Source organism: Miniopterus natalensis, chromosome 10 (assembly GCF_054644295.1).
Source record: "Miniopterus natalensis isolate mMinNat1 chromosome 10, mMinNat1.hap1, whole genome shotgun sequence".
Classification (NCBI taxonomy): domain Eukaryota; kingdom Metazoa; phylum Chordata; class Mammalia; order Chiroptera; family Miniopteridae; genus Miniopterus; species Miniopterus natalensis.
The window spans coordinates 8667556-8694487 of record NC_142090.1 but is presented as its reverse complement, the minus strand read 5'-3'; the positions used below and the strand labels follow the sequence as shown (position 1 = coordinate 8694487).

The 26932-nt window shown below is 45.1% G+C and overlaps 1 protein-coding gene across 3 annotated transcripts in view; it reads right to left on the bottom strand.

Moving 5' to 3' along the window:
• The window catches only part of DENND2A (DENN domain containing 2A), a 103023-nt gene that overhangs the window by 26860 nt on the left and 49231 nt on the right, over positions 1 to 26932 (bottom strand). For 2 of the 3 annotated variants that reach the window (XM_016205096.2, XM_087820979.1), the window contains exons 4-10: positions 18822 to 18949; positions 16804 to 16925; positions 11148 to 11348; positions 6480 to 6573; positions 5691 to 5741; positions 4361 to 4548; positions 334 to 443 (exon numbers count right to left, since the gene is read on the bottom strand). In XM_016205096.2, coding sequence (XP_016060582.2) covers positions 334 to 443; positions 4361 to 4548; positions 5691 to 5741; positions 6480 to 6573; positions 11148 to 11348; positions 16804 to 16925; positions 18822 to 18949 — 894 coding nt within the window. The remainder of the gene's footprint in view (positions 1 to 333; positions 444 to 4360; positions 4549 to 5690; positions 5742 to 6479; positions 6574 to 11147; positions 11349 to 16803; positions 16926 to 18821; positions 18950 to 26932) is intronic. The other variant, XM_016205098.2, reaches the window with a different exon arrangement.

Here is a 26932-nt window from a genome sequence, read left to right as displayed (position 1 = left end):
CTGAAGAAATGTCTTAGTGGATCTGGATAGGTGGGAGAAGGGAAATGTCTCCCTAACTTTCCCTAGACCAAGAATGACATTACTACCCTGCACAGAGGCTCATGAAGTAAACAAACCCCTAGACTGAGTGGGAGGCCTGGGAATCTGCATACTTAGCAAGGTTATTCTTATCTTCAGGGAAGCTTTAAAAACACTGGTGAGGGAAATCTCCACGCCCGGGCCCATCAGGATCGCTGAATGGTAGGCCTGACTTCCACGGTCTGCCATCTATGATCCCATCTCTAGTTCTCGCCTTAGTCTTTGCTGGTAAGGAGGGGAGATGCCAGCACATACCTGGTAAACTGCTGGACAGGAGTCCAGTCCTTGGCATCGGGGAAACAGAATTGGGGGATGGCCTTCAGCTGGTCCTCAGCCTCTCTCATGAACTTGAAAGACCTTTCCAACTGCAGGGAGAAGGGCGGGAAAAGGTTGAATAAGCCCCATCACGGGAGAGTGAGGCAGAGGTGTGGCAATACCACATCTCTCACCTTCCCGCAGTTGTGACCACCACCTTAACCCCCTTCCTTGGAAGGGTTTCCAGCTCAGTCTTCTGAGGCCTGTTTTCCCCAGGGCAGTTCTAACTATGGTCTTAGGGGTAGCCAGGAGGAAAAAGTAGTATACTTTGAGAAATGTTTTCTATGCCTAACATTCTGGAATATAACTATTTTAATCAATAAAGAAAAACTGTCATAGCAATCCCTTCTGACTAGGAGACTCATGAGTCTACAAGGCTGAGCCTCAAACCTCTGGGCCCAGGCAGAGCTGCCCCTCCTGCAAAGAAGTTGTACAACACTTCTTAGTGAATACATCCTCCAGTTACATTACATCATACAGTGAAATTCAACTCATTTCAGAGTCCTCAAATCTCAGAACTAGAAGGAAACTAGGCATCATCCAGCCTCACAGTCTTCTTTTAGAGATAAGGAATTAAGCCCTGAGATGTTATCTGTTCACTATCACACAACTAGTATGGAACTGAGCTAGGAATAAAAAATGATCTTAGCCCTGACTGGTGTGGATCAGTTGGTTGGCCATCATCCTGTGCACCAAGGGGTTGCCAGCTCAGTTCCTGGTCATGGCACATGCCAGGCTGTGGGCTCAATTCCCAGTAGGGGTCATGCAGGGGGCAGCCGCTTATTGATGTTTCTCTCTCACATTGATCTTTCTCCCTCTCCGTCTCCCTTTCTCTCTCTCAAAGCAATAAAATGTTGGAAAGAATTGTTGGTTTTTTGTGTTTTTGCTGTTGTTTGGTTTCCACTTGTTAAATTTCCTTTATAAACAGTTAAAAAATAAATTATGCTGTTATCTTCAGTAATTTGAAACATCAGATCTTTGAAGAGAGTGGAGTCTGAATTTCTGAAGTTAGGAAATTGTAAATGCATAACCTAACTTCTTTCTGTAGTATTTCCATCAATTTTTTATTTGGTTTCTCATAGCTTGCCACTGACTTCCACTTTAAACCAGCTTTGTAGACACTTTCTGAAGTCTGCAGGCTAGCAGTCCTGTTGACCACTTCCTGACCACCAAATGTCAAAGAGAAGGTCTTTGAAGAGTGCATCCAAAGGAATAGAGGACTAGTGATTGTCCTCAATTTCAAAACCCACCTCTGGTATGACTGCCTTTAGCTAGGTCAGATGTAACTGAAGCTGCTGCTAATATTAATGGTTGAGACACCTAACAACAAATGACACACAGTCTCCATATTACAGGCTTAAAGCCAGTGATTAATTGTCCTTTAGTTCATTTTCAGAATAAACAGTCACTATTTCTTTTCTATATAATGGTTCTCTCTTCCACCCATGACCCAGAAGATTCCAACTGGCCCTGGAACAGTCTTTAAGTTGATAACTCATTAGCTCAGACTGCTGCCAAAGCAACAATTTTTTTACTACCCTTGGATAATCTTGCAGAGAAGCAAAAACCAACTGGTATATGTTGGTAGGGAGGGGTCGTTAATCGTCAAAGAGTTAGACCCCAGACTATAAACAACAGAAAAGGAAGGAACCGTGGCATTCTCCATAGTGGAAACAGCATTAGCGAACTGGAGAGCAGGCCTCGCAGGGAAGTGAGTTCCAGCCCTTTCAAAATGGCCAGTTACCGTTTGGATGAAGCCACCCCCATAAAACACTCACAATACACATCAATATGTGTGAGCACACATATGTCTATACACGCTGTCATCAACATGAGTTATCAACCCATATGTGCACATACATGTTCCTATATGCACATGAGCACATTTACAGGGAGCAGTACATACAGATCCCTCTCACAAATACAGTCAACATCACATATGGCTGGAAAATGTCCCAGTCTCCATGAACTATCATAAAGAGAACTGTGCGATATCAAACATCTTACGGAACATTACAATGATTCCCAACACACAAACATGAAGTATAAACCTTGATTACGGTGACTACAGGAGTGGGGCATAAAACTCATGAAAAAGGGTTAGAAAAGAGAAGGAGAGCCCGGCTGGGCGTGGCTCAGCAGTTGAGCATTGACCTAAGATCCAGGAGATCGCAGCTGGATTCCCAGTCAGGGCACATACCCGGATTGAGGGCTTGATCCCCAGTTGGGGGCGTGCAGGAAGCAGCCGATCAATGGCTCTCTCATCATTGATGTTTCTATCTCTCTCCCTCTCCTTTCCTCTCTCTGAAATCAACAAAGATATACTAAAAAAAAAAAAAAAAAAAGTTTCAATGTGGATGTCCAGGAGTCTCCTGGAGATTCCAGGTTGGAAACCAGCATTCAACAGCTGGGACCTAGGCCTCAGTAGATGCCTGGGTGGGGATGGCAAAGGGAGGCCCTCAGAGCCAGGACATTAGTTCCCCCAACCTAAACACCCTCAGCCATGGGCCTGCATGAACCCTACAGGAGATTGTCACATGCTGGAGAGTGCCACATGCTACCTCCCAAGTCCTTTGTATGCTTATCTTGTGCCCTCCTGTCGAAGTATAAATTACTTAAGGACAGAAAACACACTTTGCTCATCTTTGAAACCCCTGGGGCCAAGTAGAAAACATGTTGAATGCAACAGAGTCTCAGTGAATTCTTAATATATATGTATTAAACATATCTTTATTGATTTCAGAGAGAGGAAAGGAGAGGGAGAGAGAGAGCTAGAAACATCAATGATGAGAGAGTCACTGATCGGCTGCAGCCCGCAACCCGGGCATGTGCCCTGACCGGGAATCAAACCCTGATCGCCTGGATCCTAGGTAAGATGCTTAACCACTGAGCCACGCCCGGCCGGGCTCAGTGAATTCTGGCTGAACTGATTAGAAAGTGGTGGAAACTCTTTAATACTGCTGTCAAAGCTAAGAGTAATTTACATAGTACTGGCCATGCCATCTGAGGCTTTACTCAGTGCCATTTCATTTTAGGTGCCATGAGTTAATCCATGGTAGAGCCCAATCCAAAGAGCCACAAACCCTGTTAGAACAGAAGAGGCTTCGTGCGTGTCCGCACACACAGAGGTGCACGGCGCACGTATACAATGTGACACAAAGGTGACACTCCTTAGGGAGAGCTGTGTGGCTGCATGGGAAAGAGGCCTCTAGAACAGGCTGGGAGCTGTGGCTGGATAAGGAGATGGGGAGGAGGAGGAAGGTACAGTCAGCCTAGTGACCACAGCAATTCAGCAGGTATTTTTTTTGGTCAATCCTTACCAGGGCCATTTTTTCCATTGATTTTTTTACACAGAGTGGAAGGGAGGGGAAAGGGAGGGAGGTGGAGAGAGAGATACACTGATGTGAGAGGGACACATCGATTGATTGCTTCCCGCACACGCCCTAACTGGGGCGGGGATCAAACCTGAAACCCAGGTACATGCCCTTGACCGGGAATTGAACTGCAACACTTCAGTCCGAGGGCTGACACTCTAACCACTGAACCACACCAGCCAGGGGTCAGGATGTATTTTTTTTTCAGAGAGAGGAAGGGAAAAGAAGAGAGAAATATCAATGATGAGAGAGTCATTGATCGGCTGCCTCCTGCACGCCCCCTACTGGGGATGAAGCCCGCAACCTGGGCATGTGCCCTGACCGGGAATTGAACTAGATCTCCTGAGATCATAGGTTGATGCTCAAATGCTGAGCCATACCGGCCAGGTGGATCAGGACATATTTTTGACCACACTCTGAGTCCTTGGATCTCATCTCCTGGGACCTCACAAATTTTCCAGCAGCAATTTCTTCGTGATCTACCCTATTTAGGACCCAATTTTGAGATTCTGGACACTAAGTGATCCTCAGACTCCCATACCTCCCTGAATCCATGAGTTCTGCAGTCCCCAGAGGCCTGGCCCACCCTGTACCTTCAGAGGGAACTGCTGGGTGAGCTCCGGCACATAGGCGGCCCCGGCCTGCTTCTTGTGCAATGACACGACCACAAAATACTCGAAGAGCTGCCTCTCCTGGTACTCCATGAGATCCCGGTCAAGTGATGGGTATCTCGGAGCCTGCTTCAGGCGGGACTTCACATTGACCAGGCGTCGGCTATGAGCTGGAGAGAGAGTGAGCGAGCCTGAAAACAGCCCATTTTCCAATGTGCAACTGCACAGAGCTGCAATAGGGTATGTAATTCCCAGCTCAAAGTACTTTTCCTAATCCTAAAAAAGTGTTTCCACATTTAACAAATTAGTACAAACTCTTTCTTTGGGATCCTTGCCAAAATTCTGGGAGGGGCAATATTCACTCAGTCGCCAGGCTAATTGGGGTGCAGCAACTTGGAATGTGGGGCCTCTGCTCTGCCATGGCTTTGCTGTCTGGACGTGGGCTGGGCCTGGAGCAATCTTCATGTTCCTCTGTCAGATAGGGTGGGGACACTGACTCCTCCCCTCCCTCATTTCCCTCATCTTTCCGATTGTGGGATGTGACAAAATCCAAACCATACAGCTTTTGGAGCTGGGAGCTTTGTAAACATTCGCGTGACTCCACAGCAGAGACCTGACTAATTCAAGAACTCTCATCTGCCTTCTCTGCAGCCACCATTCCATGCAAGGGAAATGAGCTGGCTTTATTCTAGGTGGGCCGGGGAGCAGCTGAGCGCTAGCGGTGAATCAGGCAGGGCCACTGGGTGGAAGGGTGGGTCTCCATTGCCTCACCCGGCAGCCCTGGGCTACAGTGTTCTTTGGCTTCCACCTGGGGTCTGAAGAATTGCAGAAAAGTCATTAAGCCTGACCTAAATCACAACATTTTGCTCCAAGGGACCAATTACTTCAGTGATTTCGTATGTCCAATGAAGAGCCAGAGCCCTGAGATCTTAAGCGTGTTCCTCCAGATCACACAGGCATTTAACAGAAGTAGGGCCAAAGCCTCAGGTGTCCGGAGTCTCAGGCCAGGGGATGTTGTACCTCACACAGGTGTGAAACACACCTATGACATAATGGAAAGGCATGTAACAGAGGGGCCCTGCAGGTGAGGCCACGCTGGATCTCTGGAGTGGAACAGGTCCATTCTAGTCCTGCTGAGGACTGACCCGCCCCTGAGCATGCTGTGGGCCTGCTGTCCCTGTAGATGTTCACGCCTAGCCGGACAAGCTCTCGAAAGGATGCTCTGTCCTGTCCCTCATGTTAAACAGTTAGAGCCATCCTTGTAGCCTCCCAGTCACCTACATGTGCCCTGCACAGCAAGTGCTCTTCTCACCTTTCAGCTTCTCCTCGGTGTCACTGTCAGACTCACTGTTCTCATCTGTCACTAGACAAAAAAAAAAAAAAAGTTGCAAATGTCAGTTTTTCTGATGTAGGGAATTTTTTATAGCACAAAAAAGTGGTAGCATAAAACCAAGATTTCTAGTTCAGAAGGGCTATTTTCTTTTTGTGCATTTAAATGTAATGCGCAAATGATGTCTTTGTCCAAGAAAATGGATTTCCAAATTAGTTTGGCCCTAGATCAGATGGTACCTCTATCAAATTATACAGCAAAAGATACTGGCCCTGCCTGGCTGGTGTTGCTCAGTGGCTGACCACTGACTGAGGATCCAGGAGATCGCAGTTTGATTCTAGGGCACAAGCCCAGGCTACAGGCTTGATCCCCAGTCGGGGGCATGCAGGAGGCAGCTGATCAATGACTCTCTCATCATTGATGTTTCTCTCTCTCTCCCTTCCTCTCTCTGAAATCAATAAAGACATTAAAAAAAAAAAAAGAAAAAAAGATACTGGCCCCTTTTATGTGTGCTAAGCAAAGAGGACTGCTCCCATGGTGAGGTGGGAGCATGCTGCCCTGGGCTCACTGGATGGATGGACAGGGAGAGAGGACTGCAGAACAGGCCAACAAGCTGAGCTCCTGTTGGATTGTCCTAGGGACAATGGAGACATTTACAAAGCACCAGCTTGCTCTCCTGGGCGAGCCAACCCCAAGCAACAGGAATCCACTTCCAGGAAGAATCTGTTTTCAGATCCTCAGGGGAGGAGGGACGGTGCAGGGTGCTCCTACCTTTTCCTGAGTTGCTCTCCGCTGACTGGGACAGCCTCTTCACCCGTTTCTTTCCTCTCCGGGCCTCGTAAATGGCATTGATTCGCAACACCAGCTGCCAGACACCAAGAGAAGAAATGCCAGTGTTAGCAGCCTCCTCCCCATGTGCAGCTGGGATCCCTTTGCTGCCCGTTCTCTTCTGAAATGACGGAGGGCCCAAGAGAGGGGCAGGGAGGGGACATTTCCAAATGGCCCACTGGCATCTCTCAATCATTCTTTTCTGCTGGACAGGAGGACAGGAACACTACAGGAGGCTGCCATCCTCATTGATGTATGAGTGGGGGTGCCTGAATATGCTAACGCATCCAGCTGAGACACCGAGGGAGACTATTTCATTGGTGAATGGTGCGATGGCTGCTCCCTTCCTTACTGCAATGTCACTGCGGTTTGGGAAAAAGCTTCTGCCCCCAAAACAAAACTAGAAAAGGAAGAGATGGCAAAAAAACCCTCAAAAAACAAAAAAACCCCAAAACTACTGAAGGGCCCCTTTCATGGGAACCACGCCGAAGAATGTGTGAGCAGCCCTGAGTGGGAAGGGGGCAGGGGTTATGGGGTCCTGAGTCCTCCTTAAGAGTGGTGCCGTGCACCCATCACACTGCCCTTCTGCATAGGACATTCAGGGCAGACTGGCTGGGCCTCTCATGACCTCGCCTAGTGCTTGGAGCTGAGGTGCTAGTAGATAGCACTACTCGGCAGCATGCTCTCCAGGCTGACTATTGCAGAACCACCTCGTGATCAAAGCCCTGAGTCACTTCCTCCAGGCTGCATAGCATCACCTGCAACTTTCAAGAACTGGAAACCTTCTGGGTTCCATCCAGTTGGGAAAAAGGGAAGTGTACCCAGGCAGAGTTGAGGAGAACCAACTAGTGGCTTTAAAGGGGAGCTGTGTTTGGAAGCTAACGTGAAAAGTTTTAAATTCTTTTATGCACTAGAAAGAACACGAGAGGGGGTGTGCTGTGGTGAACTGGGTGGTGAGTAGCCAGGGGGGTGCAGTGAACTTGCTGTAGCCAATCCTCATCTCTGCCCTCCACTCCTCTGATCCACTAAAATAGCTCACCAGCTCTCTTCCACCAGCTGGATCACTGGCCTGCCCAGGGAGGCTGGCTTATCTCTAGGTCTCCGTGTAGCAGGCCTGGGCCCCATCCGTCTAGCTCTGCAAACTGTTACTGATGTCCTGCTATATCCTCAGACACTTGACACACTAGCTCCTGATAGGTGGTCCAGCCCTGGCCTTACTGGGTCTCTGTCTTCACCACCAAATCCCTACCACGTGGTAGTTATTTATATTTACCCTTAAACACTAGCCATTTCCTTGAGCTGGCTTTCTCTTCGTGCGTATCTTAACCACTGGGATATTAGTGCTAACCCCATTTCCCATGGGAAAAACACCACATAAATGAGTTGCTAGTCACAATAGCCAGGAGTTGGAAACAACCCAAATGCCTGCTGATGGAAGCATGGATAAACACATTGCAGTACATACATACAGTGGAATATTATTCAGCCATAAAAAGGAAGAAAATTCAGACTTATACTCCAGCACGAAGGAATCTTGAGGACATTATGCTAAGTGAGATAAGCCAATCACAAAGGACAAATATTGTATGATTCCACTTATATGAGGTACTTAGAATAGGCAAGTTCATAGTAACAGAATGTGGATGGTCACTGCAAGGGAAGGAGGAATGGTGAGTATTTAATGGGTTCATAGTTTCAGTTTGGGGAGATGAAAAGTTCTGGGGATGGATGCACAGCAATGTGAATGTACTTAATGCCACCAAACTAGACACTTAAAAATGGTTAAAATGGCAAGTTTTATGTTATGCATATTTTACTACAATTTAAAAAATATAAAATAAACAAATGAGTTGGTAGGTCCCATTGTTTTTTGGAGAGGAGGAAATTTTTAAACTCATTTGAAATCTCCCTCCAAAATATCCAAAAATAACTAGAAAGAAGACAGTTATAACGTAGTTAACATCCTTCCACTTCCTCAAATACAATGAACACAGACGGTAGGCTCCATGCAGGTGGGGATTTTTGTCACTTTTGTTTATGCTGTAATAGCACCTGCATGGGATGGAACAGTGCCTGACACACAGCAGGTACTCAGTAAATGTTTGTGACTTTGTTGATCGAATATAAAGCATCTAGTATGTACGAGGGATTTTGCCAGGAGCTGTGAGGGAGAAAAAGACATAAGGACAGGTGCCTGTTCTCAGGGAGTTCACAAGCTAACAGAGAGCACCCAGATGTATCCACAACGATCATGCAAGAGAATTCCGGAATGCTCCTTGAGCAGCAGAGTCTCGTGACAGAGGAGGACTATCTCACTCTAACTCAGGTCATGCAATAAGCAGAAGCCATGTATATACTTCAGTCAATAAACCTTTGACCCTTTTTATTTAAAAATGTTTTCTCCAGAGAGGAAACTTTAAACATGCATTCGCACACTTGTCCTTTAATGGGAGATACATTTTGCTGTTTTAAAACTGTTGTGTACTAGAAGCATTGGCCTCTTTAGAAACTTTTTTTGAAGTTGAAGAAATATTTAAAAATATAAGTCCATTTGACAGATGTTCTGTTTCAATTTTTTTTTTTTAATTCTCACCCAAGGATATGCTTAGAGAGAGGAAGGGAGCAAGAGAGAAACATCAATGTGAGAGATAAACATTGATTGGTTGCCTTCCGTACTGGTTGCCTTCCCTATACAGCCCCCAGGTGTGTGTGTCTATGTGTGTGTGTGTGTGTGAACCCACAACACAGGAATGTGTCCCGACTGGGAATCGAACTGGCCATCTTTCAGTGCACTTGGCCAACGCTCAACCAACTGGGCCATTCCGGCTGGGCAAGATGGTCTGTTTCAGACAAAGAGTCATCTGATATCTAATTCTGCCTGTGGTGGCTGCTAAAGAAACAGTGGACTTCACACAAACCTGCTAACGTGTGCTGAGAGAAGGCCGGATGGGCGAGCAGGCCAACCCAGCCCACATCTCATTCATTATAAAGACATCACAGTGCTTCATGAACCCTGAGGACACCACACTGCTATGCACTGAACTGCTCAGCTTCAGCTGCCATGTTAATGAAGGTACAGTGTTGCTAGGAGAATACAGAGAAGGACTGTCTTTTCCCCACTCCCCTCCACCCCAGGGACAGTCTTTCCTCTCAGGGCTGAAGCAAGGATGGATCGGGAAAGTGTCCACATTCCCAGAAGGACTCTTACAGCAGAAGCAGCTAAAGAAAACCAACGACCCACTGTCTCATCAACTGTGAGTAGACCACTAAGTCCCTCTTGCTAGGTAAAAACACAAATCTGAGGGTTTGGACAGCAAATGGTTGAAGGTTCCAAACCTGGAAGTCACAAATGTGCCTTCAAAGAACCTCTGACTTCAAGTAAGGGAGTGAGAGCATTTTTAAAGAAACAAAACTCAAGAGTGGGGATAAACCTAGGTTAAGATTAACTAACAAATGATCAAAAAGGATTAATAAGACTTTTCACACTGTTCTTAGGCATTTGTTTTCTTTTAGAACATCTCTGTAAAGAAGTATGTACTTCATCTTTATGATTCAACTTGTAATCATATTTTGCTGTGGTGCGATGGATAAAACATGCTGATTTTCTCTGGTTTCATTAGGCCTGTCAAAAGCCCATTTGACCCAGTGCCTGTGTGCTGTTTAAATGGTGGCAACTCCCTTTATTTATATATTTATTTTTAAATATATCTTTATTGATTTCAGAGAGAGGAAGGGAGAGGGAAAGAGGTAGAAACATCAATGATGAAAGAGTTGTCATTGATCGGCTGCCTCCTGCATGCCCCCCACTGGGGATCAAGCCTGCAACCCGGGCATGTGCTCTGACCGGGAATCGAACCGCGATCTCCTGGATCCTAGGTCGATGCTCAACCACTGAGGCACGTCCAGCTGGGCGTCCCTTTAATTTCAGGCAGTCAAGTAAGAGGAAACAAACTGGTGTGCTTGCAAATTAAACGTGGATGAAAAAGAGAGGCCACATACTAAATGGGACAGGCTCAGGTAAGGCCTGCAAGGTGGTCTTTCAACCTCAAGAGACCGTAAGTAACCATGGGATGGTCTGAACATAAAAATTCTGCACTGAAAGTGAATCACAGTGGGTCGTCATGCCCTACTCCCATAGGCCTTGGCAAAGGTCAGCCTCTACTGTAAGTGAGCCTATTGTCATTTTGCATCTAAGATAACCTACCGTTGGAATGTCAGCGTGATCACTCCTCCCTCCCCGGACCCCTCAGGGAACAGCCCGCTGGAGCCGGCGGACCAGGCAGCACTGCCTGTGCAGCGGGAGCGGACACCGTCCAACACAGAGCATGAAGGAGGGAGCACTACTGTCCGTGGCTGTGTAGGAAGATGTGGCCTTCTGGGGCTGGGCACTGGGCACAGCCTGGGATCAGGAGAGTTGTTAAGGCTGGGAGAAGGGTGAAGTGGAAGACTACAGGGCCGCAAGAACTATTACGACACGGCTTCCCCGTGCCCCCTGGCCGGGATGAGGCAGGCAGGCAAGGGCCCAGGGATCGCCCTCTGCACAGGCTCCTCGCAGCCTTCCTCATCAGGAAGGGGGGCACAGCTAGATGCTTCGCTTGCTGCCAGGCTTACCTTGGGTATCTTTCTCCTCTTCCTGCCATTCGGCGGGTCTCCGAGGTTAAAGAAAATGTCATCAGGGCTGCTGGGGGTGGAGGGGGGGCTGATTTTGGAAGGGGACCCAGTTCCATCCCGACTCAGCTTCCTAGTGTCCAGCAGTTTGAAGTTTCTCCTCTCAGAATTTTGCCGGAAAAAAGCAGGTTTGGACAGTAACTGCTGTGAGGGAAAGAAGGAAAGAGGGTAAATAACTACAAAGGGGTGGACTGGAGATCGCTGGTGGTGCCCGAGACCACGAGGCTGAGAAGGGGAGCTGGCTGGCTTCCCAGGCTCCCTTGAACTTGTCTATGCTAATAAGTGCCCATTAACACTCATCCAATTATGAAAAATTAGTATGATAAAGGAGGCAAATCTAACTCACTTTCTTTTTAGATAGGTGGGAACTCGCCTGGCTCAGTCCCTTACTTGACAGATGAGGCTTTCTGACAATCCAGACACACTGTGTACAAGGCAGCACAGGACCTAAGCCTAGCTTTGACCCTGCTGCTGGCAAGCCGAGTGCCTCCAATATAAGGAATTTCACGTCTCTGGGCCTAAGTGTCTTATTTCTAAAAACAAGTTGCTTGCCCGCCCGGGCGTGGCTCAATGGTTGAGCATCGACCTAGGATCCAGGAGATCAGGGCACACTTCTGGGCTGCAGGCTCAATTCCCAGTGCAGGAGGCAGCTGATCAATGACTCTCTCATCATTGATGTTTCTATCTCTCTCTCCCTCTCCCTTCCTCTCTCTGAAATCAATAAAAAAAATATTAAAAATAAATACATAAAATAATAATAAAAACAAGTTGCTTTAAGGCCAAAAGGTGACCAAAAAACTAATAAAAAATTTTGTGTAACTCACAGAGCTCATTTTTCTAATGTATACTACAAATAAATGAAACCAACAATTCAAAAGAAAAATAGGCAAAAGAATATAAAGTTTGTAAAAAAGAAAATACAATGATTCTTAGATATATAAAAGATTCTTTTCTTTTTAAAAAATATATCTTTATTGATTTCAGAGAGAGGAAGGGAGAGGGACAGAGACATCAATGATGAGAGCCACTGATTGGCTGCCTCCTGCATGCCCCCTGCTGGAGATCGAACCCACAACCCTGCATGTGCCCTGACCCGGAATCGAGCCTCGATCTCCTGGATCCTAGGTCGATGCTGAACCACTGAGCCAAGCTAGCCAGGCTGTAAAAGGTTTTTGGCTTTGCTCACAGAGAAAAGAAATTAAAATGCCGCTGTAGAATTATTTTTCACTCAAAGATCAGCAAAGATGAAAAATCTGTTAACTCACTACACTGGTAAGAGCAAGGGAAACAGTTACTTTCACACTTCCATACCCTGCTGGGGTGCCTGGAAACTGGTACAACTCTATGGAGGGCAATCCAACCGCATTAACAAAATTACAAATGGACATACCCTTTCACCTAGCAATTCCTCCTCTAGGCCTTTGCCCTACTGATATGCTCATACTCGTGCAAAGTTCTATTGTACAAGGAAAGTTATACTGTGCAAAGCATAGTGTATACTGTGCCATGATGTGTAAACACAAAATACTGGAAACAACCTAAATAAACTGTGGTACATCCATAGAGTGGAATATGATGAAGATGTAAAAAAATCTTAATGTACTGATATGGAAGAGTTTCTCACATATGTATTGTTCAGCATAAAAAGCTAGGTGTAGAACAGATGGTATACTATGCTGATATTTGTGTGTGCTTGTGTGTATGTTTTAAGGAGCTATTCTGCTGGTATATGCATAGTTCTAGAAGGATACAGAAGAAACTAACAGTGGTTTCTCTTGGGGAGAGAAAGAGAGGGTCCAGGCAAGAGGAAGACTGCACTGTATCCCTTTCATACGCCTTAAAATGTGAACCATATGACTGTATTAACTATTCACTAAAATAAGAAACACTAATAAACTATTTTGACTACATGTTCTCTAAAGGTACTTCCAAGACTCACATTTTATAAATATAGTTGCAAAGTCTCCTTTTAAAAATTAATGAATGTAAACAATAATAAAACTTAAAAGAAAAAAAAAAGAAAAAAGAGAGGAAAAAAAAAAAATTAATGAATGAATTAGATGAGGTAAGACACCTAGCAGAGGGCCTAATATACAACAGGCATCAATGTAAGTTACTTCTCCTTCTTCCTCTCGTGACCCTTTTTCACACTCTACTGTACACACCGCACTTTTCTTTAGTGTATTGTTTATTTTCTCTGCCTATTCATCTTTTGGGATCTCAGTGTTTTTCTTATTACTTTGGATGAGCTCTCTATAGATCAGGTATTAGCTATGTCAGTTTTACTGCAAGTGTGTTTTTCCCGTGTGGTTCATTTATATTTTTATTTTGGTTTTGTGGAATCTTTCACATAACATTTTTATATATGAAAATCTGTTCATCCTTTCCTTTGTGGAGTGATTTAATCTTTGCCTAGAAAATTAGCTTTTTAGAGGTTTAAAAAATACTTAATTCCTTTTTTCTAGATTTTCTTAGTTTATTTTGAACATAATTTATTCATTAATCCATCAGTAATTTATCTTATTGTATGTTACTCTAAATTGATTTTTCCCCAAGCTAACATCCCTATTTCATTTAATGAATGAGCCTTTAATATAATTTTATAAGCCCACAATTATCATATCTTAAACTCTCATAGAATAGGCTTATTTCTTTCCATTGATTTCTCCACTCTTGTTTAGTTCCAAGTAGTATGCAACAGTAACTTGGGGACCTTTTCTTTTTAAAGAGTGCCAGGAATAAAGGCTCCTAAGCCTTCCTAAGTGGCCTGCTGCAATGTTTTATCACGGTGTACAGGGAGCAATCAATTGCTGAGCACCTCAAGTTCTGAGTAGAGCAAGAGGCTGGCTGCCTGGTTTGCTCACTATGGGCACCTTAATAATTATACCAGCCTGGCTAGGCATGGCTCAGCGGTTGAGCATCGATCTAGGATCCAGGAGATCGTGGTTTGATTCCCAGTCAGGGCACAAGCCTGGGTTGTGGGCTTGATCCCCAGTGGGGGGCGTGCAGGAGGCAGCCGATCAATGACTATCTCTCATCATTGATGTTTCTATCTCTCTCCCTCTCCCTTTCTTTCTGAAATCAATAAAGATATATTAAAAAAAAAGCACCCCCATCACCCCAAAACGTTTCCTTATAATAATAATTACACCAGCAGAAGAAATAATAACGGGCCTTCTTAAAGACCAAATTCCATGTGCAATGAAATCCAAGGACACAGCCCCAGTTCTTTCACTGCACTGGAATCTCATATCAAATTGTTGGCAAAAAGCAGGTATGTGTTTTCTTTAGAGATTTAGATTGTATAGTGTTTATTCAGAGAACATCTGACCTACAAAAAGGTCTGAGAGGAAAGCAAACAGAACGGAATCAAACCTTGGCGCAGTTTTCTAAAGGGTATGAGAGACCTGGTGGAGGCTGGGTGTGGGCTTCATCTCCCAGCGGTCACACTGCTGAAGGGAGCATTCCCCCAAAAGCCCAGATGTCCAGGGAGCTTTCACAAAGAAGTGGAATTTCAGTAGCTACTTAACTGATAAAAATAGGACTTGGTGGGCCGTGGAAAGAGCATTATCAAGTATGTAGTACAATCTGAGAATAGACATAGAGGTGCGGAAGAGCAAGTAGACCAGAGAGTGTCTTCATGGCAACAATACAACAGTGAAGACATCTCCTTGTCTGTGGAAGAGATGATATACCAACAAAGACCTCCAATTGTCTGTGGAAGGCCTTGGAAAATGATGGTAAAAATCTTGAACTTAAAAAGGGTCAGCAAGCTTTTTGTTAAAGGCTAAGACAGTAAATATTTTAGGCTTTGTGGGCCATACTGTCTCTGTCACAACTACTCAACTCTGCCACTGTAGTGCAAGAGCTGCCACAGACAATATGTAAACCAATGGGAGTGGCTGTGTTTCAATTAAACTTTATTTATAAAACCAGGTGACCAGAAGTAGTCTGCCATATCTGAACTATAGACTAAAAGGGAATTCACTATAGGACCCTAAACATGATTGTGGTCCAGAGATTCCAGCTCTTGGTCAACGAGTCTCACACCAACACGCCTTAAAATAACATGCTCAATCCCATTGTGTCTCTATGGAGTAACCTTTATGAAGGGGCTAGCTCTGTGGCAGAGGCCCATGGTCTCCCTAACCTTATAGATTTTTGGATTCACAATGGACCCAACAGAAGATCTGTAGTGTCCAAAAGGGAAAAGCAGACAAGGACCCTCTTTTAAAACCTCTTGAGTTATTTCAAGAGACCAAGTGTGATGGGCCCTGGCCAGGGGCACCTTGGTGGAGAGAACAGGGCTGCAACGAAGCTATATGCCTCCCCAGAGGGAGCTGACATTACAGTAAAATGATGAAATATCATTCAAGACCTTTGTCTGGCTGGTAGAGGAGGCTGTCACAGAAGGACTGCTTCAGGAAGTTCTAAGGTTCCAGATGTAGCCCAGATGTGGCATGAATATTTGAGAAGTTAATGGAGGAAGTGGAGAAGTCTGCAGCTGTCCCAGAATGGGGGCACAAGCCAGACGCCTAGATGTGGGGCACCAGAGGAAGGAGCATGGACAGAGTCCTGCTGATGAGTTGCAATGACCCAAAGAGCCTACAGGAATCAGTGGCAATCTGACATGTGCAGTGGGCAACTGGATTACTTTCTAAAAGCTGCCTCTGAACTTCCAAGTTCCCACTGACATTACTGACTGCTTGTTGAGCTATTTCGGGACAGAGGACCCAGGTTTTTTCTAGTCTGGCAGGAAGGGGAAGAAAAGAGTTAAGCCTTTCTTTTCTGGCCTTAAGAAGCAGTCACAATAGAGACTGTATATTTTCTCTCTGGCCCTTTAGAGAAAGTTTGCCAGTTCTGGGCCTATTATATCAGAGGGGCAATCAGTAGGCTCTCATGGGAGGGGACCTTTTGTATGTAGGAGCTGTGTGAAAGTAGGTAGTAATGGATGCCCAGGGGTCAATTATGACGGATATTTAATGCCATGGTAAGGAATATGAATTAGGTCCTATAGGCAATGGGTTGGCACTGTCATGTACGTGAATATAGTTATACTATCTATATGTACATAATTTCAAAGGGTCAAAAAAATATTCAGTAAAAAATGTTAGTCTTCTACCCTAACCTCTGGGTACTCACTCAGGTGACTCCACAGAGGTGCCCACTTACTTAAGCGTTCTTATGTACCCTTACAGAGATCTTCCTCTACCTGCACACACACATATGTATAGTCTTTCATTAAAAAACTCCCCACAAATGGTGGCAAACAATAAAAATACTGTTTCTGAACCATGTCTTTCAGTCCTGTAGAGTTTGCTTTATGACATTATTCTTAATGGCTTTATGGCTATACACTATCTTATTTGCTTAGTTGGGGAGGTTTCTGAAACCAGGGAAGCTAAACTTTAGGAAGCTTTGTTGAGCAGAGGGTTCCAGGAGACCTAGTGGCAGGAAGAGCAGGCAGTCAGCTAAGGCACACATCTCGGAGCCTGGTGGTGAGGGTGGCCTGGCATTCCAGTGTAACCCACAGCTCCAGGCTGCTTGAGGCATGGTGCTGGCGACACCTTGCCCCCCAATACTCCCTTGGGGTTCATACCTTAGTGGATGTGTCAGGGATGGAAGAGGTGGGAGAACCAGGAAAACTCAAGACACACTTCTTTCCCAGGCAGCGACCATGTAACTCAATGTCCTCATAAGGGTTTTCCTTCATTGGCGGATCTGTGGTCAAAGGCAATGGGTCAGGAACTGGAAACGCTGAGGAAGTTTTCCTTATTGGATCTACCCAATATCCTGGCCTCTCCTTGTGGGGATGGCTGATGTTTTGCTATCCATTCATCCTTCTTTTGGTAATAGACCCTGGTTTTCACTGGGGTGTCTCCCATTCTTAGACGTGTAAGATTAATCCCACTCTGGTTTCAGGGCTTTAGCCAATCAGAGTTTCCTGAGTCCCTGTCTCAGTGACCAGCGCGGGGGGGGGGGGGGGGGGGGGGGGGGGGAAGGCTCATACTTCAAGTCTAAGTCAATCACTGCATGGCATTCCCAGGCTCTGAGGGTGAACCAGGGACCTAAACTGGTCTGGTCTAGTCTGAGTGAGCCTCAGGATTGTTGCTGGGACTTGCAGGATACAGACTCTCCCTCCAGGGAGCCGATGGCAGCTATCATGGGGATCATGGGAAACCTGCTGAGAATGGAGCTAACCTAAGAGATAAGGAATGAGGAAGAAGCCAATTCTGGTCGCATAAGCCAATGAACTCTCTTTGTTGTTTCTGCTGGGCTTTCTGTCTCTGTCAGCTATACACACTGCTAAGGGGAGTCCAGATCTCAAGCCTGCTTTGGATTTAGGAAATCTACAGCTGTGGCAGGAGCCCTTCTCCAGCAGCTTGGACAGAGCAAATCACACAGTCCACAGTGTGATTCAAGCTCAGCTAAGTCTTAGCCCCTCCTCCATGCCCATGTTTCCACCGACCAGAGAGTTTTTTCTGGAATTCAGTACATGCATGCATATATGTGTATATCTGCCCGACCTGCCCCTTGCATGTGCACACATGTGGGTTTCTCCTTCTTACCAGCTCATTTCTTCCCCACCCCCATCCCTGCCCCCAACATGCAGATGTTGGTCTGAGCTCACGCCTCACAGAAACTGTGATCTTCCCTGAAGATAAATGAATTTATTTTTAAAATGTTTTATTTCATTTATTGGGGTGACCTGGGTTACATACAGGTTTCAAGTGTGTAATTCTGCGATACACCATCTGTATGCCAAGCCCCCTTCCCTCTGGTAACCACCACATTGCTGTCTTTGTCTATGCGCTTTTGTCTGTCTTGTTTGTTCATTTGTTGCTTTCAGTTTTATATCCCACGAGTGAAGTCATACGGTTCTTGACTTTTTCTGACTAATTTTGCTTAGCATGATATTCTCAAGATCCCTCCATGTTGTACCAAATAGCAGTATTTCATCTTTTCTTATGTCTGAGTTAACTCACTAAATTTAAGTACATACAAACTCTGTGAATCTGAAACCGACTTTGGAATCTGAGAGAATTCTCCAGAACTAGGTTAAAGTTTCTTCAACTTAGTCTGAATTTTGATGCCCTGTTACTGCCACACTCCTAGTTTCAGAAAGAGTATGGTGGTCTTTAGTTTTCTTTCATTCAGTAATCCCTTTAATTTACTAAGCATCTGTTACAAGCCAGGTATTTTACATGCCACTTTCTCCAGTCCTCAAACAACCCTGTAAGGTAGCTACCATCATCTTCACTCTACACATGAGAGAACTGAAGCTCAGAGATGTTAAATCACCAGCTCAATGTCATACAGCTAATAAGAAGCAGAGCCAAGATTCAAACACGGGTATTGAGGCTCCAGGTCTCCAGTGCAAACCATGCTGCACCACGCTGCATCACAGCCCTTCCTCTCCGCGCCCGCTCCCCATGCTCTCTCACATATTCCATCGTGGGTCACTCTTTCCACTCACCTACCTGCTCTCATTCATTCAAGTACATGTGTGTCTTCAAGTATGTGTGTGTGTTTGTGTTACAAGCACTTAGCCCCATTTCTTCTCTCCCCTTTTGCAGAGACACACTCATACCCATTAGAGACATCTTGGCCTCTTACCTAGAATGTCTTCGTAGACGTTCTCCTCTGATAAAGTGCGTGTGAGCCCCAGCTTGGTCTGTGCGTACCAGTCGACCCTGCTGCTCTCAGAGGCAGACTGCAGTAAATCTTCAAACTCGTAGGACTTTCTGGGTTGTACCAAGTGGGAGAAAAAAATAACACAACCCAAGAACTTGAATTAAATTAGGCTGGTTCAGAAAATATATACCAAAAAAATTTTTTTTTCTTGCAAAAATTCCTATTACTGAAACAAACTTGGGTTTTTGTAAGAAGGTACGAAATCCTCAAATATGAGATTGGCTTTGACTTGAAAGAATGTTTATACTATTATGCCAAGTAAAGATAGCAAGCATATATACATATAAAATACAGTCCCAACTCTGTAAGCAAACATCCACAAAGAAAATTAAAAGAAGAAACTAAAATACACAGCTGCTATCTCAGGACTGAGGGATGGCTCTTGGTTTCTCTTCACTTTTACTTTTCTGACTTTTCAAATGTCCCACAATGTTTACAGAGCACATTAATAATCAGAAAGGAGCAGCAATGGCCAGTTCAGAATGGATCCGAGGCCCAGGCACCTCCCTGTTCTCACCCACGTGGTTGTTATCAGAATGAAACCCCAAGGCCACGAGACACTCCACCCTATCCCTCAAAGATCTGTGCGAATGTGGCCAGGTCTCTGTCTGTGGCCTGGTCTACTCTATGGCTTTCTACCACCCCCACCCCCACCCTACATCCACATGGGCAATCCTTGTTCTGATGGTGTTGATCAGAATCTCTCTCTCTCTCTCTCTCTCTCTCTCTCTCTCTCTCTCTCTCACACACACACACACACACACACACACACACACTCACACACACACACCTTGAGTTTCTATGATTTTTGTAACTTTATTGAACATTTGGGAGGTCATGAGGTGGGTCATATTGTGAAACATACAAAACATCAGTCACCTCACAGGTTCCCCCTACCTCCCCCCTCTTCTCTCCCTCCTCCTTCTCCAAAGTAAGACAGAACTTTCCCTTCCTCCCACTGGAGCAGAACAGCCCTGCCCACTCAGGTTCTGTAGGCTAGCCTTCCACTCCCAAACAGATTTGTCAGGAATTTCTGCTGAATACACGTTGGCCCTTCTTGAATGGGACTTAGGAGAACATGCAGTCCCCCTTCCACACTAAAAAGGACACATCCCCCAGCTGACCTTGGTCCTGGCCTTTCACTCCTCCTTGGATCCGGTCCACATGGTCACAACCCTCCTATGGCTCAGGAAGCACGGCCCTTCTCTCTTTTGTCTGCATGTGTCTACCACAATCTTCCACACATGCTGGATGGTAAACTGTAGCTGACTACCTAGAAATGTACTGTGCCTTTGTTTCTTCCCCCAGACTTCCAATCTCTCTCTGACCCTGGGGAAGGTGCCCCACTGGATACAGAGCTGGGATCCTTCATTCACAAGCCTTTTAACCTTGGACAGACCACTTAACTGGGCTGACACTCAGTGTCCTGCTTTGTAAAATTGTCACTGCCTCATAGGATTGTCCAAACATAGAAAGGAGAATGTTTGAAAGTCCTTAGCATCTAACGAGCACTTAGGAAATGGTAGCTATTATTATTATTGTTGTGATGTCCATTATTTATGCAGCAAACATTTTACATTGAACATTTACTGTGTGGAAGGCACTAAGCTTAGGGTTTGAGAAACAAGGAGTGACTAAAACAGAGTTCCTGCCTCAAGGAGCTTACATTCTAGGGAGGAAGACAGACATTTAGCCAGCTGGCGCACAAACAGAATTATAAAATGTGCAAAGTTCAATATTGAAAAAGAGCAGGTTGCTACAAATAAGACTATCAAGGGGGCCTCAATTCAGGTTGGGGATGCACCAGGGAAGGCCTCGATGAGCAAGTCGCTGCTTAAGGCTGAGGTGTGAAGGATAAAAAGGGCTTACTTGGGAAAAGCGTGCCCAGGAGAGGGAAGGGCACGTGTGAAGGTCCTACGGCCTCAGAGAACTTGGCGCATTTGTGGAAATGACAGCCACTCAGCAAGGCTGCCTGCAGGGAAGGAATGGAGTGAGGGGCAATGGGATGGCAGGACCAGGCAGAGGCCATCAGCCTGCTTTCCAAGCTTTGAGGATTTCTTCCATTTTAAATCTTTTCCTCTTTACTTTCTTCCTTTCTTTTTAAAAACATGCTCAGGTTTCCTCTATCTTGAAAAGCTTTCATTTGAGGCAATGACCCTGGTAGTTCTGCTATTTCTCACCTTCCTTGCCAACATTTCTAACTGGGAGAGAGGAGGAGAAGGGGTGGAGACTAGTCTCACTGTCTGCATGTTAGTTTACCATAGTCCACTGGTTTTTCTTTCTTTTCCCCTCTCAACCCAGCATCTCTATGCATCTCTTATCTGAAACTGTCCCCTAAAAGTCACTAGTGAGTTTCTGGTGAAAACCTAACCATTTTCTTGGTCCTTTATTTTACTTCATTGATTTTTAGAGAGAGAGGAAGAGAGAGAAAAAGAGAGAGAGAACCATCAATTGATCGGCTGCCTCTCGCATGCCCCCTTCGGGGGATTGAGCCTGCAAAGTGTCCTGATGGGGAATTGAACCGGCAACCTTTCAGTGCATGGGACAATGCCCAACCAATCGAGTCACACCAGCCAGGGCTCTGGTCCATTTTTTACATGACACTAATTTTCTTTACAAGACACCTCTCAGTATCTACAGTGTAAGGCAGCAGTAGTCAATGTGCAATCCATGGCTGGGGATGGTTTGTCAACTGTGGTTACCTGTTCTTGATGAGATAAATATAGAAATTGAGAGTTGGCATTTAGAAATTTTTTAAACAATTTGACAATACATTTTAAAAAAATGAAGCTTATATATATTGTTGTCTTTTTCATTTCATTTCTCTGTATTTTATGTTTTACGATGGTTTTGTTTGGCAAAGGATTGCAAACACACGCACACAGGTCCTTGGATGGTTTGCGGAGGCCGGGGCAAGGCAGCCCCCACACTACTTCCCCGCACACAACTTTCCTGGGTCATCATCAGCAGCTCTCTTCTTCTTCCTCTTTCTAGGCTATGGGTGCTACCCAAGGCTTTTCCTCTTTAGGATCTAAACTTTCATATCTCCACACCTGAACTCATCGCCCCTTATCCACACCCCATCCCCACTCCTTTATGAACCTGAACCCGGCACTTAGGGCAGGAGCACAAAAAAGGCCCAAGCTGGAAGCTTCTATGCTGGTGTCCATGGTCTTAGGTCAGGCACGAGGCTAAAAATGTAGCCTTGCCCTGGGGTCCTGGACTTACTAACAGAAGCTCATGCCCATAAGGAGAGGCTACTAATCCATGAGATCCCTTTCCCTCCCTTCGAGGTGTCCAGCCAGGGGAGGAAGGGCTGAGCTCCAGAACTCTAGCAGATGGGGTCTGGTGGTGATGCCAGTGGAGGGGAAGCAGGTCTGGGCTGTTTTCTCTAGGATGGGAATGGGCTGTGCTGTGAACCCATCCAGGACAATTCCTACTCTGGGCTGCCATTAGCCCAGGCTGGCACTCGCCAGGCATCTGATTTTAGATGGAGGTGTGGTGGTCTGTGGCCGGAGCAGAGTGAAGCCACAACTCCTAGGTTCCCCTGGAGAGCTCATCAGATTATGTTAGCCGGAGCCCTCAGCATGCCCACTATTTAGATCAGCTAGAAAAGAGGCAAACTGTTCAATGACACCACAGACTCATTCATTCAACAACACCGACTGAGTACCAACTAAGAGCTTTACTTGGATTAGCACATCAGACTTCAAGACAACGAGTGTTAAGACACTTGTGCTCTTAACAAATGGCACTGAGCAGAGCGTGCAAGTACAAGGCAATGCCTGAGAAAAGCGGCAGTCACAGCCCACAAATTAAAACAGGCTCAGTTTCCAGAGTCTGAAGTTATGAACTTGAACTAATTTTCCATACAAAATCGTATTACATGTGACTGTGAATTACTCAACAAGCCCTCTATTTCCCTCATAATGTAACTAAATTATGCTATGAAGAGAAGCTAGAACCCTCATAGAAAAAAGGGGACAGGCAGGGGTCGCTTCCCTGGGAGCGGGGCAGTTTCTGCCACAATATCTGGGACCCCAACTCCTGACAGCAGAGGAACAGAGTGGCCACCACATACAGGGAAAGCCTTGACTCTCTGGAGCTTGAGGATCCCCTAGCTAAGTTTGGTCTTTCCTTAGATTTCAGAAAGGGGCCACAGCTATGCCTTGCTTTGCCGTAGAGAGAGAGCGAGCTCTCTAATTGTTTTTATTTTTTAAAAATCTCATTTGAGGTACCTATGAAGCAATATTTGTATAGGTCAAATCTAAAATGAAAAATTATCATAAAGTACCTATGAATGGTATCTGAGTAATTCAAATATTTTAATAATAATAAATGCCCTAACAAAACAGATGTTTGCATGAGCTAGGCTCTCCAGGTCCCAGGGGAAGGCTCACTTACTCAGGGCATGTGTAACACAAACCTGGATTATCTGCTGGGGCTTGTTGGGATGGATTAGCCTGTATCCAAATGGCCGCTGTCAGACACCCTGGGATTTCAAGCCATAGTTTGAATGTTTTTTTACAATGCTTCCACAGTTCCAAGAACAACATGCTAAAATGAGAGTTTAGCTATACTTTGCCTTTGATTCCCAACACATAAAAGGCACTACGAGCCTAAATAGCATTAGAAAAGTGCAATTTTTAAAAATTACAAACCTCCTTAAAAAAACTGATTAGAAGATGCTATTTCACATTGCAAAACTCTCATTTAATTTGCAGAAGAACTCATCACAAGATTTCTCCATTTCATATTAAACTGTTGGTTTTCAGGTGACTAAATCCTATGCAGGAAGCCTGGAAGACAAATTTAAATCAACATGAAGCCATGGGACATACAAAACTCAAGGAGAAACCAGAAACCGTTACATGCCGTTTCTAGAACCAGTGGGAAAGAGTTCCAGTTACGAAGTCTGAGTTATCGTGTGTTGGTAATGTATTTGCAAGCAATGACTTCACATAGCTCCTCTCAAGCACTTCTGCAATCTGCATAAGCACCTCCAAGGACCGGGGGTCCTCTGGCTCTGGGCTCAGGTGGGCGATTAGGCTCCCCGGAGAAGAAAAACATGATTAAGCAAATCACCCAACCACATAGTTAAGTCTTTTCTATAAAAATATTTTTAACTTGAAAAAAGATTTTAATGCCTTTATTTACATGTTAACTTTGAGAGGAAGGAAATTTCGAAAGGCTAATGGTAACCACATCTAAACTGGCTTTACTCTTGTTTAAATTTTCCACATTCGTTCCCCATCCAGCCCACATGTTTAATAAGCACCTTCTGAGGGTTGCGATGAGCTCACAGCTGGTGATGCAAAGGCAAGAAGTCCCTGCCTTCGGGGAGCCCACAGCCCGCTGAAGGGTGCAACCTCCTCTCAGCCCTGTGTAGTTTGCTTCCTGGGCCCTCAAATTATCACGTGATTTGGGTACTTCTTAGTTTAGAAATGCTGGAATAATCTGATTGGTCCACTGAAGTTTGCTGAAGTGGGCTGTAATTTATGTAATATCCAAATTTCAACATTTCAAGTAGTATTTTAAATGTTATTGTGACTTTCCCATACTTTTGTAAATGAAATACTAATGTAAGAGCTCATCCCACATCTCCATTTGGATGATGCACAGGAATTTCAAAATTAACAGATCCAGAGCTTAACTCATATTCTTATGCCCCACTGCCTGATGGCGACCAGAGCCTCCTCCAGCAAAGGCCATTTCAGTGAAGGCCATTACCATCCACCCAAATGTTTGTTTATGCCTTAATCCTGGAAGGCCTGTCCACATCTCTCTCTCTCCTACTGCCCACTTCTAACCAATGCACAAGAGTTCTACCTGCAAAGTATTCCTGGAGTCCAGCACTTCTCTCAGTCCCCACCTCAGTTACACCACAGGGGAGCCCCAATACTGCCTGTTCTTCCTCCCACCCTCTCAAGTGGCCACCCTGTCATTGGTGCCCTTTCCAATCTCCATGCTGCTGTGCGGTAAGCTCCTAAAAATGCAAATCAGATCATGTCTCTCCCCTTCTCAAAACTTTTCAAATCCTCCTATTCCTCTTAAGTAATAGGCCCAAATCTTTGCCTGGTCTACAGGGCTCTTCCCGGGGTTGGCTCCAGAGGACCTCTGGGTCACACCCCTGCTAACCCCTCTGGTCACACCATGCAGTTCAGGTCCTCCAGCTGAATGAAGTCTTTCTTGCCCCAGGACCTTGTCTGCTTGTTCACTCAAACTGAACCCCCGCCTCCCACTGTCCCCTTCTGGGAACCTCAGGCTTCAGCCTGAGTGTCACCACCTCTCTCAGCTGGCCATTTCTGTGACAAGCTAACTACGCCTCCTACACATTCTCACAGCACCACGGCTGCACTAGTTCTGCACTTCTAACTGTTACTAGCTAGTCTGTAAGTCCCGTGTGGCCAGAGCCTCAGTCTATCTTGTCACTGCTATATTCCTGTGTCTAACACTATATTGGTTCACCTTAAATATTTGTTGGTTGAATAAGCAAGTTAGTATTTTAAAAGCTCGTTTTAACAGTCACATTTACTACTTATAATTTATACCTATTTTGGTATAAATGGATGAAGCAAATGTATTCCTAGAGCTAATTTTGAGTCGATTGTTTTGAAGACATTTCCTCCAGAATTATTTTCAGCTCTGGGTTAAATAAGCTTAAGTAGCCTGGGAGCCAGCCACCACTTAAAACCCATAATCTAATCGGCTAGAACCAGGGATGCCATGCTCATTCCCTCGTCCGCCTCCAGCTGCCACAGCCTGGCTTCTCGCCTGCCCGGGCATCTCCTCCCACAGCCCACCCCGCCCCTGGGAAGGGGGTTCACACCACCAGCTGTCCAGAGCAGGGAGCTAAGTGGGAGACTGCTCCATTATCGGTATCCCCTCCATCAAGGAGTACGGCTACTCACATTTGGTTCTGCTTTTCTCTATCCCGAATACAGAATAGAAGTGTCAGAAGAAAAGCTATCTGCCATTGTGTCTAAAATGCAACCATTCCCGCCTTCTGATGAGAACTAAGACATGACAACCAGTCTTCTAAGGTGGAATAATCACCACCCTCTCCACTCTCATCGGTTTTCCAATGCAACTACTGAAATAAACGAATTTTAAAAATCAAGCTTCTCAGATACTTTCAAATTAATCTTTGATGTAAATCTCAAGTTAATCAAACAATTTGCTCCTTTGAAGCTTTTAAACATTCAGTTTCTTGACAAAGTAATTAGAGTTACCTTATGGATGTCATGTTGACTAAGGCAGACTTGTAACGATAAGGACAGACCACAGTGTGGCAGGTAAGTGAACCTGAACCACTAAGCTGATGATAGCTGAGGGCTGCTTCCCAGCCAGAGAGCTATGGAGGTCCCTATCAGTTCTATAGAAGGTGAAAGTTAAGGAATCAGTAACAGCACAGTATGACTTGGCAGCCATAAAATGACTGAGGTTTCATGTCCTCAAAAAGTTCTAAAAGTCTTACGCTCAAGCCCCAAGGAAAGGCTGAATCTATATAAAGCCAAAACAATCAGCTGAAAAGTTGAAATTTTGGTCAATGGAGTTATTTGGTTGGAAAATGATCTAAAAACTCTGTCATATGATCAAATTAAACTAAATAAAAAACCTGAAGTTAAAACCTTTAGGGTAAATAGATACATGTGAATTCAGGATGCTGCTTATACTTAAAAAATAATAACTTTTCTTGTTTAATGTCAGCCTTAAGGCATTCCTGCCAAAGTTATTAAATATACACCATAAAACATACATAACCAAGTTAATGCTGCTGTAGGAACCTTATCTTTGGAATTTCCTGACATTTGAGGGTTTCTCATTTTCCATTTTAGGACTGAAGGCATAAGTCTTTGCATTTAATTTCCTGGGGCTTTAGAGAAATGAAGGAAGAAGAGAGAAGAAAGAGAAGGGGCAGAGGGGGGCGGGGGTGGGGGGGGAAGGGCGGGGGAAAGAGGAAAGAGAAAAAAAGGAAGGAAAAATAAGAAGAGAGAAAGAAAAAACCTCACATTTTCTCAAACTGAGTATCT